The 20234-nt window shown below is 40.7% G+C and overlaps 1 protein-coding gene across 6 annotated transcripts in view; it reads right to left on the bottom strand.

Annotated features, from left to right (window-relative positions):
* The window catches only part of esrrb (estrogen-related receptor beta), a 46275-nt gene extending 26412 nt beyond the window's left edge, over window positions 1-19863 (bottom strand). Inside the window, exons 1-4 of one of the 6 annotated variants that reach the window (XM_034858275.1) lie at window positions 16017-16063; window positions 12550-12649; window positions 12223-12291; window positions 2643-3052 (exon numbers count right to left, since the gene is read on the bottom strand). In XM_034858275.1, coding sequence (XP_034714166.1) covers window positions 2643-3039 — 397 coding nt within the window. In that variant the 5' untranslated portion in view covers window positions 3040-3052; window positions 12223-12291; window positions 12550-12649; window positions 16017-16063. Of the gene's footprint in view, window positions 1-2642; window positions 3053-12222; window positions 12292-12549; window positions 12650-16016; window positions 16643-19582 lie in introns of those variants that run through there. The other 5 variants (XM_034858276.1, XM_034858271.1, XM_034858272.1 and 2 more) reach the window with 5 other exon arrangements.
* Window positions 19864-20234: the final 371 nt, after the last annotated feature.

Raw genomic sequence — 20234 nt, 5'->3', positions numbered from 1 at the left:
AACTGACTTTTACAGGCTTACTGTCAAGGTCTATTACTTCATATAAAAAGGGGGCCACCGAGTTCAGTTGGTTTTCAAGCAATTTTACACTTGGTTTCAAAATGGGAAGAAAACACAGTTCAACAAGAGATTTATGTTTTTGATTGGTGGGGCACATGAGGTACAGGAATGGCGGGATGATTAGGGAGCAATGAGAACAGGGGTATTTCTGGGATGGATGGAGATCCAGGTTGACATTAATTTGGACCTGGCCTTGACTAATGTAACTATCTCCACATAAGAGTTCAAGGGGCTTTTTACTGGATAAATAGGTGACAGAAGACGGATTTTCCATCCGCTTTTGTTGAAAAGTTAAGGGCATCAGCTGAAGAAGTGGAGGGTGAAGCTGTAAGTGGAACTAACATAGTAAGTTACTGAGTGATAAATGCTCAGTAACTTACTATCTACAAAAAGTCAGAAGATTTTAAATACAACTAAATTGAGAGATTATATATGATCTTTAAAAAAAACAACTACAAAATTCCTATCAATAAATAGCTGCTCTATTACGAGATAATACACACAGTTGTGCAAGGTTAGCACAAGGGAATAAAGGAAATGTCATTTACATGGTGAACATCAACTTAGCATGTTGTTTGCCCTAAATGCTATAGAACAATGTGATAAAGGGCTGGAAAAGACAGTTCCTTTGTTTTCCTCTCATTAGAGAGGGCCGTCTCACACTCCACCCTTGACTGCCTCGTTATTCCTTTAATTAATCAGTTCTCATCAACGGCACCCTTTCATACTTTCAAGGGCTCTACATCCTGCTATTTACTGCTTCCATTTTCCTCCAGCAACTCTGCATGTGTTTCTTTTATCATTTCGAATGGCTTTCACCTCCCCCAAAAAGTCCCTGCGTCCTCCTGCCTTCTCTGCCTGGGACCCCTGTCTGATTATTATGCCATTAAGCCTCTCCTCCTCTCCTCTGAAAGAGCAGCAGGGTCCCTCTCCAATCTAAAGAAGTCCTGGGTTTTTTTTCCCCCTCCTTTCCTTGAAATTACCCAGCGACGCGTGCCTGAGTTTCTAATTGGCATGCCCGTCCCTGGAGACGGCCTCCTCCCTTCTTCCTAATGAAAAGCCTCGGCCTTAATTACACTTTCCAAACGCTGATTGTTATTGACAAAACTCCTGTGGCTCGGACAAACGACGGCAGATTAGCTCCATTACAGGCAGCCCTCCAAGTACAGAAAGAGAGGGATTTCAAATCGACAATGCAAAGTGGAGGGGGTGGAGGCGCTTTCAATTTTTTTCCACGTACCTTCCTCTTAATTGTTTGGGCCATTGCTCCACTTAAGATGTCTCTTTCTTCAACAATGTCTTTCTTCTGTTCCATTATGTTGCCATCAATGTACTTTTAGTGAGGGGACAAAGACCCAGTTGTGTTACTTGAGAAAATTTTTTCATCTTTTGTCAATAGACAGGATTGCTGATGGCAGCATGGGTAAACAGGAGGATTTGGCCTAATGCTTTTGTTTGCCTGTAAAAGGTACATAGACTGTCTAAAGCTGATAGGGCTGTAAGGTCCAAAATCAACACCTAACAAGCAGACAGGCTGATCTTTATACAGTATAATGATTTTATTTCATCACCAATGATTTGTTGATGAATATTTACTGAAAGTAATGGATAAAACATGTAAGTTTATTGTAATTTAAATATGAAAGATTTCCATCCATTTAATCATCTAATTTTAACACACCCTAATTCCTTGGCTCATTTTACTTAGGTTTTCCACTGTTTTTATTGCACTACTAAGCCGTCAGAGCTTAGACCTGGGCAGCTGTGCCTGTTGTGCAGATTCCTTTTTTTCCCAGGCTCAACAATATCTCCATCTTCCTGATTAATCTAGAGCAGAGCACACAGTTTCACAGTGGGGGGCCTTTCATTGCCTGTCTAATGAGAAGCTGTGATACATCATGCCCTGCAGATAGCCAATCGCACCCTAGTCCCCACGCATGCATGCATGCACGCGCAAGCACAAGCACAGAGAGAGAGAGAGAGAGAGAGAGAGAGAGAGAGAGAGAGAGAGAGAGAGAGAGAGAGAGAGAGAGAGAGAGAGAGAGAGAGAGAGAGAGAGAGAGAGAGAGAGAGAGAACAGGAATAATAAAGCACGTTCGCTGAGCCCTCCAAGGCATCTGGGCAAACAGCAGCTACACTACACCAAATCTGACCACTGAGTGATGATGTCATGTTCATCCGACACCACCAACCACGACAGATGATGTAATCATACCCACACTGTTTTTTTTAAAGCCAGTACAATATTTTTTTAAATGCAGTTATTTGATAATCAGTTAAATAAGCGTAATAAGCGTTTTGTAATGTTATCATATATTAGTTAGGTATTGTACAGTCTAATGGAATCAAAAACAAAGATATTTTATGGAGATGGCTGGTCTCAGGAGGTAGATAAAACATCTTTCACACTCCAGTGACTATTTTTTACATAGTGAATAGCCTGGACTGAGTATGTCTTAATGTTGTTTCAAGGCCAAAAGTGTCTTGTATGGAGGGGGTTTTCCTGTCCGGGATACAGTGACATGGGATGTAAGAACTTGTTTTGAGTGTTTGTTAGGGGGGAGGTGACAGGAGAAAAATACCTTGTATTGTCCTTTTAAAAAAGGCTTTGCAGGCCTCACAGGAGGCCACCCCATAGTGATACCCAGAGGCTATATCTCCACAGACCAGGCACAGCCTCTTGGGGAGGGAGTTCAACATGTATTCGCACTTTATGGACGAGTCCTCCATGATGGTGCTGGAGCAATCGTCATAACGCTTGCGGCAGGTGCCGGCCCCGAGCCCGCTTGGGGTGAACATAGGTGGAGAGTCCAGACCGTTGGAGTGGCTGTTCATGGTGCTGACATAGCCACCACTGGCGTCTGAGTTGCCACTGGGGCTGTGGTGGCTGACCGTGTCGATGACCGAGGAAGGACTGGATGGCTCCGTCTTGATGTAGGACCCACAACTGGAGGGTAGGTGCCGGTCATCAGCGGCCATTCTATTCAGCAGCCTAAGCGGTGTGGTAAGAGGGCGAGGGGGAGGGTTGATGGGAAAGGGAGGAGGAAGAGGAAAACAATTAGCAGAGGTGTTAGGAGAGTAGAAATGAATTTCATCAAAAAATCTTTTTCTAATGCTTTTTCTAAAAAACATGTATCTGAATTTAAAGGTGCAATTTCTAAAACAAGAGGAAGAAAAGAAGGGAGATGATACATCTAGGTAGGTTTCATGTGGTCAAGCAATCATAATTTATTAGCCAAATCACATTTAAAGGTATCTACCATCTACTATTCAATTTTAATTTAATTTTATTTATAGTACCAAATCATAACAAGAGTTATCTCAAGGAACTTTACAGATAGAGTAGGTCTAGACCAGACTCTATAATTTACAAAGACAATGTACAATTCTAGCAATTCCCCTACTAGCGCATGTGTCAAATTTTTAAGTCTTTCCAAATGTTCTGTTCTCTTAACCAATATGTGGCCTAACTATTCTCTTCATTAGCCATACGCCATGGCAGCTGAAAAAGCCCTTCAATGTACAACTACAACACCCATGTCCACACAGATGCACACATGCACAAACAACACAAACACACAGACAGAAAGAAAGGAAAGTGAGAGACAGGCAGGGATAGAAAGAGGCAAAGAGAGAGCACTTAACTAAACATTTCAAGTCTGGGTTATCTCCATAGTTTAGAGAGCAGAGTGGACCTTGGGTAGTCTCCTTGAGTCAGCAGTCAACCAAAAGGAAACATGATGGCAAGATATTGACTTTTTCACTGTCTGCCTAATAACTGTATTTTGGAGTACATGCAATATGATGCTGTAACATGGGCAGACTAAAGTGCAGCCTTTTGGATGTGGCCACAAAATGCACTCTGACGCCTTCCTTGCCCATATAAATCTATTTCAGTCTCGCTCGCTCTATAACCCTTTAACTTGAAATTGCACTGGGAGAACAATGGATGTAAAAAAACTTAGCCTGGACATGTTCAACTCATATGTTCACTCACTAAAATGAAGGGGTTGACTGATAGAGGAGATGGATAACTCAATGTATTGGGGATGCCGTGTAGACATGTTGACCCTTAGGGTCAAGGCGAGGTCACACACATACATACATACACACCCCTTTGCATTAGATGCCACGGAAGGGGTGAAGGGTCATTTGCACTTGCCTGCATTAACAAAATTGAGCCTTGCATGGCTTATGCAAATTCAGACACAGGGTCCCCTAGTGAATGGCAGCTAGACAGCCTGAAGTTGTGCCTTAGCACATTAGTACCATTAGCATATTGCAAACTAATGGTAATGTTTACATATTTGACATGTCAGTTTACCATAAGCACCCTGAGAGGAGGATGTTTCCTACTTGGCTCGATCTGCCTGATTGGACGATAGCGGTGTGTCTCAGAGTGCTTCAGAGCAACAGGAAACGAGAGGCCTCCACTATGTCCCCTATCGGTCGGCCGGACTGCCTCTTGCTCTCTGCGGCTGATTTAATTGTGAGGGTGGGTGACGGAGGGGTTCAGGCCCAGGGGTCAGTGGGTCAACCTTATTTTCTCACCCTGGCTTTCTGGGCCCGTGGAGATGGGGGTCAGCGTGTCAAATTAAATCTCATTCCCAGGTTTCCCTCCCTGCTGTCATGTATATTCATCAGTGCTCCAGGTGCCTACCACTTCTGGAAATTCACAAAAAGGTTAACTGCTAAAATAAATAATAAAAAATGCCCCCTGTTAAAACCGTTGACCTGGCGGAATAACCCCTTTGCCTGAACACTCCTGGAATTCTTCTTGCAATACAAAGCCTTCACTACATAAAACTGATACACATCTACCATCATGCTAGATAACACGCTGTCCAAAGTAAAGTTCTTTAAGCTACTCTTACATTAAATAATTCAAAAAATACATTTAATACTACTGATGGCATTGGGGGAGGTTTTGCAGTTTTCAAAATCATCCACTTGTTCTCTTAAATGTCCTTGCATACAGAAATTGAAAATGTGAATCCATTTCATGCCTTTCTAAAATAGAACTTGCCGCTGTGATAATGAATGCAGATTGCATACCCGTAAATTAATGCACGGCTCTGTGTTCATCTGCTTTATGTTCTCTGTTTCAGATGGATTTGTGCACCTGTGCGATAGGGCACCTGCACTTGGCTTATTAAAGGCTATATATTAAAACACATGAGCACAAGATGGCTCCATTTGGCTTTTATTTCACAAATTCAGCGTAAGCTTAACCCCGGTTCAAAGGCCATCTTCAGGGTGACACTTAGCATAATTGCATAAGTGTCTTAACTGTTTCCCCTCCAGCTTAATGTGGTCATTTATAATAAATGTGCTGGCTAGAATCACCTTAACTCATTCTGCTATGACACATTATTCCACTGCTATGCTTATGTTTTTAACAAGCCAGCATATATTGATTAATGGTACTGAGGGAATACTAACCAATTGAACCTGCCGTATTAATCAAATAGTCTAAAATATTTCTATAAATATTCGTAATCTCTAATGGGACAGGTCCAATTTAAATCTATAAATACCATTGTGTGGGAAAATGAATTATGAGCATTAAATAGTTTGACAGCAGCAATAGTTGTAATAAATAATTCAATATGTGGGGCAGGTGCTAATTAGATTGTGTGCTACACAGACAGAGCAGACAGGAAAGGGTCTGCTGAACTAACCGAGACTTGATGCTGTAAAATCTATAGTTCTGGCTTACTTCCTTCCTCAAGGTAAGAGCATTTCAAATTCTGCTGCCTGGCTGGCCAAAGGAGCAGTGCTCGTCTAAGATACAGTATCGCTCCCTCTCTCTTTTTCTCTCTCTGTTCCTCCTCCTTTTGTTCCCTTTGTACTGATCAAAATTCATGCTGAGTAGTGGGTTATGGGCCTGCAAACGCACACTGCGCAGTTTGGTTTTAATCTGATTCCACCTGGCCCTCCTAACAGCATTTCAGATCCCTAATATCATTCCACTGGTGCTGCTGTGACCAGGATTAGCTGGCTTAATGATCTGGCTGCTCATCTCACATTCTCTGTTCCTCGACTTCCCAGAGAAGAACTGAGGAGCACTCATTCTCTCACGTCTCAACACTTCCCCTGCCTGCAAGCGAAACTCTGAACGTTTGATGACACTGTCGTAAGAACGCAGAACATTCAGGATCTAATTGAGCCAATTTGTAAGTATTCCTGCTGAGAGCTTTCTGCTCACTTCAGGAGGATACCGACATCCTCCACTGTTCTCTCGGTGACTACAGCTCTCCCTGTTTCATGTGTAAATCACAAGCACACAATGTAAACCTGTGTTAGAGGCTCAGCTCAAACAGTTAGTATATTCCTGATGTCCAATTGTACTCTCGAGGCCACCAGATTCCCAAAACACCATTTTATAACATTTGCTAACCTCATCCAGGAGTGTCACATCCTTGCTACCTGATCAAACTGGGTAAGTGGAGGGGAAGGGGTGGGTGGTGGAGGTGGGGGTTGACATCTGCAGGCAGGGTGATGATGATATCAGATGCCCCGTTAGGGGCAGATCTGTCTGGAGGGCCCTAGGCGATATGACTTGATAAGCCACTGGCCCCAGAGTCAGCGCTGGTTGGACAAACTCAATTAGCTCTTGACAGACCTCCTCTCAGCCCAACTCAACCTTCCCGCCACAGCAAGAACGCACCGGCAGCTGCCACGCTGACCTCTCCTCCAGGGGCCACTGCCACCTTTTACCGCTCCAAGACACAACCAGGGATTCATGTTTGGGAGAGCGGACACCGCACTGAAATGTCTACACAACCCAACTCAAGTCACAGAAATACATGCAGTAGTGTGTATGCCACCAACGGGGCTCTGTGCGTGTTCTTGAAATGGAAAAAGGACTGTGGCTCAGGGAGAGCATGGGATGGCTCTTGGGAGAAAGGAAAGGAATGGAGATTCCAAAACACACTTATGTATATGGAGTATTCCTCATTGTCTAACTGGTTCCAGGTTAATGACCATCAGGGGAATAAGGGGCAAAAAAAAAAAAGAGTCTTGGGGCGATGTGTGTCTGTATCATTACGTATGGGCTCACGGGTCTAAGTGTGTGTTTGTGTTTTAGACAGAATATGAAAGATGGAAATATGGCAGGGAGGGGGGTGAGGAGACGGGGTTGACGGCTGTGGTTTGGTTGGAGGCAAACCGGGCACTCCATAGGGACCCATTCTAATCTATGAGGGAGAGGCCACTAATTTTGGAGTTTCTCATTCATTAGTCCTGCTCTGGCAGAGAGAGGAGGAAGCGGAGGGGAGGGGGTGGACCTGAAGTGAGGGGAGGGGCCTCTTTATTAACGGGTATGCCTGACACTCAGGAGAAGCTGACAGAGATTTATGATGTGCAGATCTATGGAGGCAAACAAAAGGGAAGTCGAGGAGACAGAAAAACCGGAAAAGAGGGAAAGAGAAAGTAACTGATACATGAGGGGAGAAGAGATAGAGAGAGCGGTGTTTATGGTACCAATGGAGAGCGAGACCCGGATCAATAGTCCGTAGGCTGGGGGCTCGTGCAGGGTTACCACTGGGGGGACCATGCTGCTCTGTGGCCTGGGCAATTAAGTTTTTCAGTCTCCAGCAGAGGATTATATTTAGCAGCTCCACAGCGATGTCACTGTAGTCTTTATAAAGCTATGAGCTCACTCCACTACGACAACATGAGCCCCACGCTCCAGCGGCACCACAAGATAGCGCAGGCCAAGAAGCAGATCACATCTATTGATCCCCCGTCTTGCTCCTTCCTGTTCTAGAGATGCTGCTGGCAGGAAAGAGAGGGCCTCTTGTGATACAGGCGCTGCTGTTTGTCTGACGTAAACTGTCTGGGCCGCACTGGGCAGATCTAGTTCTTATAAGGGGCTGAGTTCAGGATGTTGAGGGAAGCAAATGGCTAATGACAGAGCTACTGTTAGTGGGGGATGTGAGAGAGTTGACGGTTGTCTAAACTTTCACTGAGGAGAGCAAAGAGTTAACAGTCTTCTATGTAGACCCAGTGGGGAAGCTCCCTGCAGAATTGGACAGCTCATCATACTGTATGTATGTAAAAAGAAGTTCAGTGATAAGTCTAGTCTGCTGCGCAGTGCACACGGGATCAAATTTCTAATTCAGCCTTTTCATTAGGAAAGATTAGTTTCCATTACATCCATTATGTGCCATGGCCATGGTATAATTTAACAACATAAATTTACAATGGCTCTTGATAACTAAAAAAAGTAATTATAGTCCACTACTGGCAAAAATCATCCTTAAAAACAGTTTCTAATTATCAAGGTTTTTATATTAAAAGACTCATCCAAAGCTGGTGTGGGGAATGACATCACATGACCTGGTGTTGTGTGATACATTACTGATACACTGACGCAAATATCACCATACACTCTCTTGCAATATTGTGACATAGTTGGATCCTCAAAACTATTCTCTTTCTGGCTCTTTGTCCCTTTATGACTCTTTAACACCTTAACAATGGAACACTCTTTTCTCTTATTTTGACTATAAAACCGATAAAAAAAAAATCAAAATAAATACACAATAAGTTAGATTTCTGCGTTTTTGAAAAATGGTCTTTACATTTTAGTGGAACAGTGGGCTTTCCTCTTTGGTAAGAGGCTGTGATGTATCATAAAATTATTGTTAGCTAGATATTGTTTTATCACATAATCTTCTGCATCATTATCCCATCATTAACATGTCAACATACCATGACAGTATATCATTACAATTACCTCAGCCAGTCATAACTAGTGGGATTTTACTTGAATTTCTGTGTATAATAATTAATCTAGTCAGCGGAAGAGATTAAAAGATTCAATCCAACTAAAATGTCTTTTAAATTTGGTAATATGCTCCAATTAACTGGCCTGTCCGGGCTAATTCTGTAGAAATAAGTTATACAAATTCAGTTACAAAAAGCCTTTTAAGTCTAGGTTTTGTTTAACTGCCATAAATTATGTGGAAAGCCAGCAGATAGCAACCACAGCACACCTCTCACGTACTCTCAGTAGGGTTCCTTATGTAAAATAAAGAGAGGGGATTATAAAATATGAATGATGGAAACTTGAGCAAAAGATCTAATCTAAGAGACTGGTTAATTTTAACAGAGAGGTGAAGGATATTCCTGATTGTGTTGCATGTGTTTTGCAGTTTGTGTTTGTCTGTGTGTGTGTGTGTGTGTGTGTGTGTCAAAAACAGAAAGAAATATTATTATAAAAAGGGTTAAGGCTATTTAACACAGTCCAGTGTAAATCACAGGCTTAGACACAGTGACTGTGCGTACAGGAGGACGGAGGCATAGAGCCATGCATGAAATTACTTCATTAATCTTCTTCAGATAGGCCGCCCTTGTTTAGGGGGAAACTCTACCTGCTTTAAACAAAGAGCCCATCCTGCCTCCATCATAAATTGTCCTCTTCATAAGAGGAAAGAACAAATACAATCAGATAAACATACATGCACACATTCATACAAATATACAAGCCCAAATGAACAGACCAAAATCAGCAGGTTTATCGGGTTTACAGGGTAATTTAAACGCAATCAGATTTATATGTCGGTTAACAGTGTGTAATCATGGCAAACCAGGTAAAATTATATAACATGCATAATACAACTCAAATTTAAATTGTTGTTTGCTGCACACAATTCAAACAGTTCCAAAATGAATTATTGTTGTTCAAAACACTATTGACTGTCCGCCACAGCAGCAGACAAAGTCATAGCAATAGCCTTTAGCTTTTAAAACAGGCTCATCTCTACCAGCTGCCACACATTCCCCATAAATAGTGCCAGTAATAAAAAGACGGGTGGGACTAACTGATTTATACGGTAGTGTCCACCACCACACCATTCAGGAATAATTAAACTTTGGGGATATTTCCTGAATTAATGTGTCTCCTTCAGGGGGCAATCTAAACACACATTTCAGCGTTCACCACGTCTGGATGTACTGGGAGGGAGGGACCCTCCAAGTGGAAGGTTCAACAACCAGCCGCTCAGTGTAACCACTCGATTGCACTTGTAAGGAGGCATTTTAATGTGAACTTGTTTTGTGACCAACGGGAAAATACACACATCCGCACAAGCTTGTTGTACTCCTGCTAGGCAGCCTAGCAAGCAGGAACGCACACAAACACACTCTTTTAAAGTAGCAAATCTGTCAGGTATCATTTGAAATGATTCTATTACAAGAGTGAAGTCGTAAACAAGAGGTTTTATGAGACATGACACAAACAAAGTTAACATGTAGTAAATTTTGTTCTAATCTACTGTAGTCTGATAATCTGATTCAAACTGAGATGGAAGCAACATTGGCTTAAACAAATAATAAAATAATGTAAAAATAAGAGGGTAGAAAGTAAGAATACATGTTTGGTGTTATGGCAAATATGTATTGATTGTGATTAGTTTGAAGACCATCTAGTTTTGATTTTTAGAAACAGGATTCAACAGCAATGTTTTCTAACATAATTTAAAGTTTGAGTAACTTTCAAACGAAAAGCGGTTTTGTTGACATGGGTCAAGAGAATCAAATACGTCAATAGAAATTCCTGTTCAGCACAGAGAAACTAGGCCCTATAGCGGCTGGCTTTTTGCACACGGCCATGTTAATGGTTGGTTATTGGTCACATCTACTTCCCTTGGGCATATCAGGGACGAGTGATTCTCTCTCTCTCTCTCTCTCTCTCTCAGACAAACCCGTTTCAACAGTTGATGCCATTCTATACACAGTTTTCCTTCAAACTGAAAACTGTGTCTTTTAACATGAGCCTGAAACATGTATTCATAGTTTACCAAAGAGTGATGAGGAAAAAAAATGTGCTTGGTCTAAAAGCTGTAATGGGTGCAAGGCTGGAGACGAGACTTGGTGAAGCTGTCAGTGGGAATCAGAGCTGCTACTGTGACGGACGGTTTCATATTGATTTCATAAATAAACAAAGCTAACCATCGATCCTAATGTTATTTTGCATTTCAATTACTGCTCTGAAACATAACCTTCAAACAACTGGCCATTCAATACCAATAGCCTTCACTGATAAACACCCATACAGTTACCAACCTTACATCACATTTCCTTACCAAGAGTGAAATAGTGGACTTTGAATTTTCCCTTCACTACACTTAGTACAGAGGGAATTTAAATATCTATCACACTTCTAATGGTGAGAACCAAAAGAAACTTGCAAACACACAAAACTTTAATTAAGTGCTTTACCTTACATGCTTTCTTGTAGAATACAACTCTACTGTTTTCAGTATTTCTTCAAGTGTGTTACTTTAAGAGTTTTCTTGACTCAGACATTTTTCTAAACTTCTGTGCTCTAGATGGTGTGTGAATGTGTGTGTGTGTGTGTGTGTGTGTCAATGAAGAGGAGCCCTTCAATGTTGGAGCAACAGGAAGAAGTGCTGACGCACTGTGTCAGTGATAGCACTCTGCTGCCACAAGGGCATGAGAGCCCACGTACGTAGGCTAGCATTATCCTTCTAGACTAATGGACCTAGTTATTTTTAAACTGATTCTCACACTGCGGTGGAGGTGTCCAAGGTTACCATGGATGAGAAATCAGGAGGGACGCGTGCGGTGATGGTGGCTGGTTTCTGTGCGGGTGGATGTTGTGAAATAAGCAAAGAGGTACGGTAGCTAATCACTGAGAGGAGTAAAGGCCGAACATCCGATGGCGCCTCAAAAGACAGCATCTTACAATAGAAATTTCCAAAATGTACCAATGATCGCTAATCGATAATACAATTTTATACTTTCTGCAAACTTTCTGTTATGTGCAATGTTGGTTGGTTGGTTTAAAATGGTGTTAACATGTGTAAACATTTTACACAGATCATTATGCACAATATTAAGTAGAAGCTGTCATATTTCATAACTGAAACATCCTCTTATTTTCCTAATTATTATATATGGAAATAGAGCACTCAAGGTGGGCTCGAAAAAAATAGGTGCATTGATGTGGCAGCTCCTTAGAAGTCAGTTCCTATGAACCCAACACACATCTAAAGCTACAGAACAGTGAACATCCAAAGAGTGTCAATATACTCTGCATTCCCATTTGGCCTGGAGAGGGACAACATGCTCCACCCTCCCCCTTACTCAGCTGAGTGACATATTTACAGTGAAAGTAATGATACTAGATACCAGAAATGAGAGGGCTCCAGCGTGGCCAGTGGACTCAGGAATCTCTCTAATGAATTGGACAACAAAGCCCTGTTGGTACAAGGAAGAAGTATTTAGAATTGGGTGACAAACTGAATTTTAAAACATTAGGTTTTCTTTAAAAAGGCACATATCCCAACACCCCCTAAAAGCTCTGGGAGATGAGGAGGGTGGGAGTGGGACAGGTGGGTTGGCGGGTCAGCGGGGCTGGGCGCTGCAGCTACGGAGGCCACCAGCTCCTGGTTCATAGCGGGATGGCCATTCTCGGCCAGGAGCCTCTTCTGGTAATGTATTCTGAAACCAAATTACCGTAAGCTGATCCCATCTGGATAGTGTCTGTGCACGACTGCTTTGGTTACCCACTACTGCCTCTAGCCTGCGATAGCATCTCCATGAAGACAGCAAAAATCTGATTAACCCAATAACAATGAAACACTTGGTCAAAGAGCAAAGAGCTTTTAACTTAAGATACACTAATGCAATTCCCTCGCCTTGTTTTCTGAAACCTAATAAGAATCAAGCAGACGGACTGCTAGAGATGGGTGTTTGCAGGCTCTAATGCAGCAAGCTGGGAATGAAGTCAAATACATTGAAGTCTAATTCATCATTGTGTGCTAACTTCTTCCTGCTTCTCTAAAAAATACATTAAAAAGCACTTATTTCATGAAGGGAAATTGGAAAGCCTAGTTAGTTTAAAGCAGTGGCTCTGCCAGGGCTTAAGGAAAGCAAGGGTGTTGATGGAACATTTAGATGCAGAAAGAAGTCACATCTCAATTCCCTGCCGCTCAGACCGTGTGTGTTTTCTAGCAAGCACATAGGAACTCAAACTGACAATCCTCAGCATTGGCTGACTTCGGAGTGGCGCGAACTGCCACTATAATACAAGATCAACAATAAGCCTGTCAGACTCATACAGTAAATGGCGCGTCTCACTGCATGAGCCAAGAGACATTTAGACTCTAACAACTCAAGCAAAAGTAACTAACAGGTGGAGTGTAACAGACTACAAACCAGTGACAATGTAAGAATCTAATTTTGAAAAAAATACATATCTTAGATATTAAACTTTCAATAAAAACCTGTGTTGTTGGATTACTTTGTGAAAATTGGCACAAGTTCAGTCTTCTAAACATTACCAGTGTGCAAGGAGACAAGAGGAGCGTGTCTTTCTATTCTGAAGGCAAAACTCTGTTTCCATCTAATTTCCAGGCAGTGGTGATGCCCTCGGGTCAATCTATAGAGAGTATACCACAGTGATTCCACAACAGCGCTGTGCTAATTACATGGAGCACATATGTCTCACTAATCCTCTCAGCCAAGCATCACGGCCACATCCAGCCCACAGTGAGGGGCTGCAAATGCCGCTGTACAATTAGCAGAGGAGAGCCACTGCTGTGGCAAAAGTAACAGCACACTCAGACAAATGCTAAAGAGATCCCACAAATACCTAACTGCTGGTAGGTAGACATGTAATCAGGAAGAGATAATTTACTATCAGCATTTATGATATCATGGTATTGTGACAGATTTTTTAACTTAGTTAGAAAAGAAAATATATTATTACCTCCACATATGACCACAAACAATTTCTAAACACATCTACATTAGGTCTCCAAATGTACACATCAAATACCTGTTCACTACTAAGCTTTGAAAGAGCAAAAGCTCCTTTCCCCATTATTTTAAATGCTAGATGTATTCATAATATATCAATATTATGAACATGGGACACAGAAATTCAACTGTTGGAATGTTCTTGTGTGGAATGATATTAATTATGAATCAGTTTTTCTTTAGTATTTAAACATTCCAAATCAGTGCACACCATCCCTAAATATCTAATAATATGTCAATATAGAACTGTATTGTGTAGGGTGAAAAAACAAATTCACAAAAATAAGCAATTGCAATGCATTACTTAAACAATTTTTTGTGTGTACAAATTGAGGAACCTATTTTGTCTTTGATGAACGACTATACTGTAACATTTGAGAGTAAAAGCAATCAAAAATACACTTCTGAATTTTTATTAGATTGCCTTAAAGAAGACAAAGTCAAATAAAGTCATCTGGAACCCAAAATAATTTTAAAAAATAATTTCCAACATAATGAAAAATGTTTTCATGTTTAATAATGTTTTTTCTCATTGCAATGACAATTATTGAAAATGTGTTGGAAAGTGCATTTGTAGGGAAAATCATTTGAAAATAAAAAATAGCAATGTCAAAGTTTAGAATAGTTATATATTAATATTATAAACATAAATTTTATATTAATAACTCACATGTTACAGAAATACCAATTCGGTTACTGCTGTTTGAGTTATTTTGTATTAAGGTGTATCAGTGAGAGAAGTGGACTTTTATTATCCATTATAGAGGGAAAACAAAGGTTAGATATATATATATATATATATATATATATATATATATATATATATATATATATATATATATATATATATATATATATATATATAAGATCTTATGTTTTCTAGAATGATGTTTTATTTTGCAGTGATCAAAGCCCACACTAAAGAATATCTGAACGAATGGGTCAAGTAAAGCAATACACCCTCACAACATCTGTTGAGTGTTTTCACTGCATAAACTGCTCTAAGATCTAATGCATAAAAGCTCCTTAATTATGGTATCAATAAAACATGTTCAGTACATGAAATCAGATGATAAGAATGCAAAATTTTAACTAGAACGTTCTGTTAATTTGACAAGAAACTGAATAAAATTGAAATGGTCTAAATTCAATTTAATTCAATTCAAGTATCAGGCAAATTTAATAGAAATTTCTTTAAACATTTATTTGGTCTTTCACAAATCCCAATTTGTGCATATATACTACTTTAACAATATCTATTAAGATTGATAAAAGTATCTATGTATGGAAACAGTATGAGTTTGTTTTTTCAAACATTAACAGGGATATGTTTAAGAAAAAAATACTAAATAAAAAAGATTATTTCCCCCCAACTTTAGATTTATTTTGAATTAAATCTAAGCTATTGACAGATATTCAAAGTTAAAGTGTGCTAAGTGCAGGAAGCTTAGACTGTCCCAGCAGCCTGCCTCGTCTGCCGCTGAATGGGACAGTCCGGCCAGCTCACTGAGGGTAAAGGGTCTTTTCTTTTGTCTTTCCCTGGCTCCAAATATTACACTGTGTAATTTATCCTTTCCAATTCCACGGATTCACATTAATCTCATCTGTTTAAAATATTATTCTCCCTGGGCGGCCCGATCTAGGAACAAAGCCATCAAGATTACGATCTCCTAACCCAACTGGACAGATACCCCAAATTCTTTAGAAAAAAAATACACACTTTGGAGAGGGGCAAGCTAAATCAATCAGACATGCTCTGAATGGTATTCATAAAAAGACTTGCAAACATGATGTTCTTGCAAAATAAATCTAGACACTCATGCACACACATTTGCAGTTGCACCTGCCCTGTTGCTCTATCCTGTCAAGCACTACATGATTTAAGAGCCCTTAAAACAATGAACAAGAGATTTAAGAGTGTGAGTAGGTGTGAGAGGGTACATGAAGAGAGAAGCCAGGAAAAGTACATAACAGCTAAAAACAAGAAAAAAGTTCAGTGCCTAGCAGGGTTCAGGAAATTAAACTAGAGCGAGCACTGTTTAAAGGGTGGATGAGGATAAAAAGAAAGAGAGAAAAAAACTGAAGAAATAAAAGTGTATCACAACAGAGGGGTTAAAAAGGTAATGTGAAAAGAATTAAAGAAAGAAACAAGGTGCACCTACTGGTTATGATAGCTGAGAGGGTCTGGAAGACAAAGTTCTGAAATGTCCATCAGTCCAGTTTTAGCATTCCAGGAATGAGAGGAAGAGGAAAGAGAAAACAATTGAGAACCGCTTTTTCCCCAAATGATGGCACAGCACCCTCAGAGATACAGCGCTGTTGAAAGCCCCCTCCAGCACCGCTCCCCCAAGCCTGCACAGGTATGTTAGACTTGCGTGTGTGCGTGAGCATGTGTGTTGTGTGTGTGTCCGTGTTTATGTATAGATGTACGGGAGAGAAAGTGTGTCTGAGTGTATGTAGGTGAAAGTGTGTGTATGTCAGAGAGAGAAAGAGAGGAGAGAGTGAAGGGGGGAGGGACAGATAGACAGAAAGGTAAAGGGGGGTGAGACAGAGAGAAGCGCAGGCAGCAGCGGGATGAGCGTTAAGATGGAGAGAGCATGAGAGCGCGAGCGAGCAGAATGACTCTTTCCATGCTCGGGATAGGGCTCTTTAAGACTCAAGGGCTTGATGAATATGGAACAGCTGCTGTTGGCTGGCTCCGAGGGGCAGGACTTAAAGCGACAGAGGGGCCGGCGGAGCACCAGGGAGGAGGGATCCAAACGCTCACTCGCACACTCCGCTATGCACACACACACACACACACACACACACACACACACGCAGACACACACACACACACAGACACACAGACAAAACAACCTATCACATGAACAACAGAAACACAACTCAGAGAACAGTCAACAAGCAAAGTTTCAGTCTCAATTAAACAAAAAGTATTGTGAAATTCTGGCTGCTCAAAACGCCCATTGAAACATAAATGGAGATAATAAAATAAAAGTAGGAGATTGTCTGTATCAGGGCATGCACCTACTATAGCATTTGTGGATTATACTGTTTATATATATAAAAAAGCGTGATTTATAATACATTTATTGTATTTAATAGTATCTTCACATTTTATTAAACTATTGGAATTTGTATTTGATGACTATGCAAATAAAACAATTTTGTCTCAGTTTTGTTTGTACTGTATGCTTACATTAATATACTGAAAACGTATATCTTTACCAAGCAGCTGACATCTCAGAACTTGACTATGACAATTTAAAAACTTACTGTAATTTGCTCTGTGCAAGTTATATAAATGTAGCCTGCTCTGTTAAATAACATGTAATAAAGTCAAATTTGACACCAGCCTAAACCACACTATAGAAGCTCCAGCAAGCAAGTGCATTTGCAACACTTCACTTTCAAAAAGCAATAGCTTTCAAACCACTAAGGACAGTAAATGTACTTATTGAGCTGTCGCTAGCTCCATTTCCTCGTGTCACATGTGAGGTAACATTGTGAACCTATCGCCGCCTGTAAGAGATGATCTCAAGCCATAACTCATATTCTGGAAGCCCATCAGCTTCTAAAGCAGCGGAAAATCCAGCCCTGTCTTCTCTAACCCCAGCTTTAGAACCGCCTGTGTTTCACTGTTGATCAAGCTCAGTAAGAATGCCGAGAATGCAGATACCATTTCACAGCCAGTGAGGGTCTCCATGATACTGTATCCCCACATTATAAGAACCGAGCTTACCACGGCATCTTATTGGAGAAATGAGCAGTCCGACACTTGGTTGAGTCAAGCAGAAAGAAACAGCAGCTTGCCCGCTTCTCAAAAACTCACAAGGTGGCTGACAACAGTCTTCAGTTACTTCAGTAAAAATAAGAGTGAGTGAGGAGGAGTCGAGATCTACCAATCTAAGGTGTGTTAGGTTGCTCAGCTGCTCTCTGGTTTTCTCTGCTGAACAGGAACAGTGTAACCCTTGGAGAGGAATCCAGTTCCATTCATCGGCTCACGTTTCTATAATCAATGCAAAAAACATCACGCAATCCCTATTGATCATCACAGGCCTATTGATGTGCAGCATGAGTGCCTCCACAGTGGCACAGATCACACAGCATCTGCTCTCTTTTTGTGACAAAAACAAATGACTTAATAAATGAAAATCCAATTAAGATTGATGCCAAATCGCACACCTGTCAGTTTAATTCCTTAAAGAGGAATAAAATCACTATCAAACAGAGCTCTTATACCTCATAAGAAACTGCACAAAAAATCAAACACTTCACAAGGCACAAACAAGACACAAAGTATACTGTATATTTTACTTCCTTGCACATCAGCGTTCTAATCAGCTATTTAATCACGAGGTTGCTCTCCAATCTCTCACTTGGAATGTACTTTTTTTTTTTTTTAAACATTTCAGCAACAATAGCTTAGTTGAAGAAACCACAACTGACCAAACATCCTTCATTTTGAGTCGAATCACTGCAAAAATCACAGCATAAATCTAGTAGCACCATAGCTGATCCAGCATGATTTAAGTCAAGAGACTTAGTTACTACTCAACAGAGAATCACAAGAGGTGGTCCTTTCTCATGACAGACTGCAATATTATCCTGTTATCTCGGCAGTGTACTGTCTTTCAAATTGATAAACGCCTTCACTTGATAAATCACATTCCTGCATATTTTCCCTTGGCCTCCCAAGGCTTTCGACTGACACCACACACACACACTTTTGTCACGCAGTGTGAGCTATGAAAGCCCTGCTGCTGCTATCTTGCTTCTTATCAGCGGTTATGAAAAAAATCACAGCATATGACAGTTTGACAGGAAGGGATCTGATACAAATAAAGAATAGAGCTGCACTAGGCAAACACTCAATCACACGTGGTGTGACAAAGTTAGTGGAGTATGACAACCAGGAGCAGGACTCAGTTGATTATCTGATCCCACATGTTAATGATTTTGTTTTAATGATTGAACCATTTTTTTATGGTGTATGTTTGTTTACATGTATGTATGTATGGATGGTGCAATAAGAAAACAGTAAATTAACTTGTCAAAGCAGACAAGTTACTTTACAGAAGGTCACATTAGTAAACTTAAGTAACTTTAAGCCGTTTGGTCTGGTTGATTAGTGTCATAAAATTATACTGCCTTAATTTTGATTTTTTTTTTTCTTTTTCTTCACAGCAAAACTTAAACATAACACCAACTACTGTTTTCCAGTTTTTACACAAAATGTCGTTAAAGTCTGGTGATGTAAACAAATTTGGCCTGGGAGACAACCTTTAACAACCTACAGCAGCATCCTTAAAACTACACTTTTGTCAAACACTTGCAAATAAATATGATTTGTTGTTGCATTTAGTGTTCTGCATTTGACAATTTTTTGTCCGTTTCCCTGGAGATAAACAGAAAGCTAAGCCTTGTAAATTCCATATTTAACCTTTTCATGCATACAGTAATGGTCAAATCGATAACGTAATTCAGTCACCATTCCCAGAGGAAAAGGTAGCGTGTAGCAGGTCTGCGCCCACTCGACATGCCTCAATTAGCTAAACCGCGTGCTCACTGATGTAGCTACAGGTGCGTCGAAGCTAAATTTAAAATAGCATAACAAAGTTTAAATGAAGAAAACACTACAAAAAACTGAGAGAAACAAACAAAACAAAAAAAGTGCCTCGAATGTGTAACAGGAGGATAAACTTAGGTTGATGAATGCACAGTGTACCTTGCTTGGACAAGTCATGTCCCATCCCCGGCTGAGCACAGCGAACAGTAGCAGTGGTGTCTCCAGGTTGTTGTTGTTGTAGTAGAAGCGCTAGTGTGGCTCTGTGGGTCTGAGCGCGCCGTTTAACTGTCACACTGCAGCCACACTATCAACTCCTCCTCCGGCACGCGCCCTGTGACTAAACCAAACACCTCCATCGGCAGCAGGATTCGGGTGAGCGGGGTCAAATGGGATTCAAGGAACTGTGCAATAACTGTTCCGCCTGTTTGTCTCGTGACTTCAACTTCGAGTTTTTGTTTAATGACGTAGGCCAATGTGAAAAAATCTGAATGGACCATATTTTGATATATTTATTATTCGACCGTTATTATTATATTCCACTGCTTCGAGAATATCTATAGGCACACCAACCAGTAAGGAAGACTGTGCACCCAGCTAACAATGCATGCATGAGTTGTACATTATATTGAAATTAAACATACCACTACTGCTACTACTACAACTACTACTAGTCAGTACCCAGTACCCCTCTGCATGACACCTGGTGGTCCTAGGGCCCTATTTGGGGATCTTATGAGTGCTGTGGCAAACACAACATGGACCATGTCAGAAGCATCAACATGTAAAAACAATTTAAAATTACATATTCTCA

Source organism: Etheostoma cragini, chromosome 20 (genome assembly GCF_013103735.1).
Source record: "Etheostoma cragini isolate CJK2018 chromosome 20, CSU_Ecrag_1.0, whole genome shotgun sequence".
NCBI classification, from domain to species: Eukaryota; Metazoa; Chordata; class Actinopteri; order Perciformes; family Percidae; genus Etheostoma; species Etheostoma cragini.
This window is presented reverse-complemented; position numbering and strand designations above follow the sequence as displayed.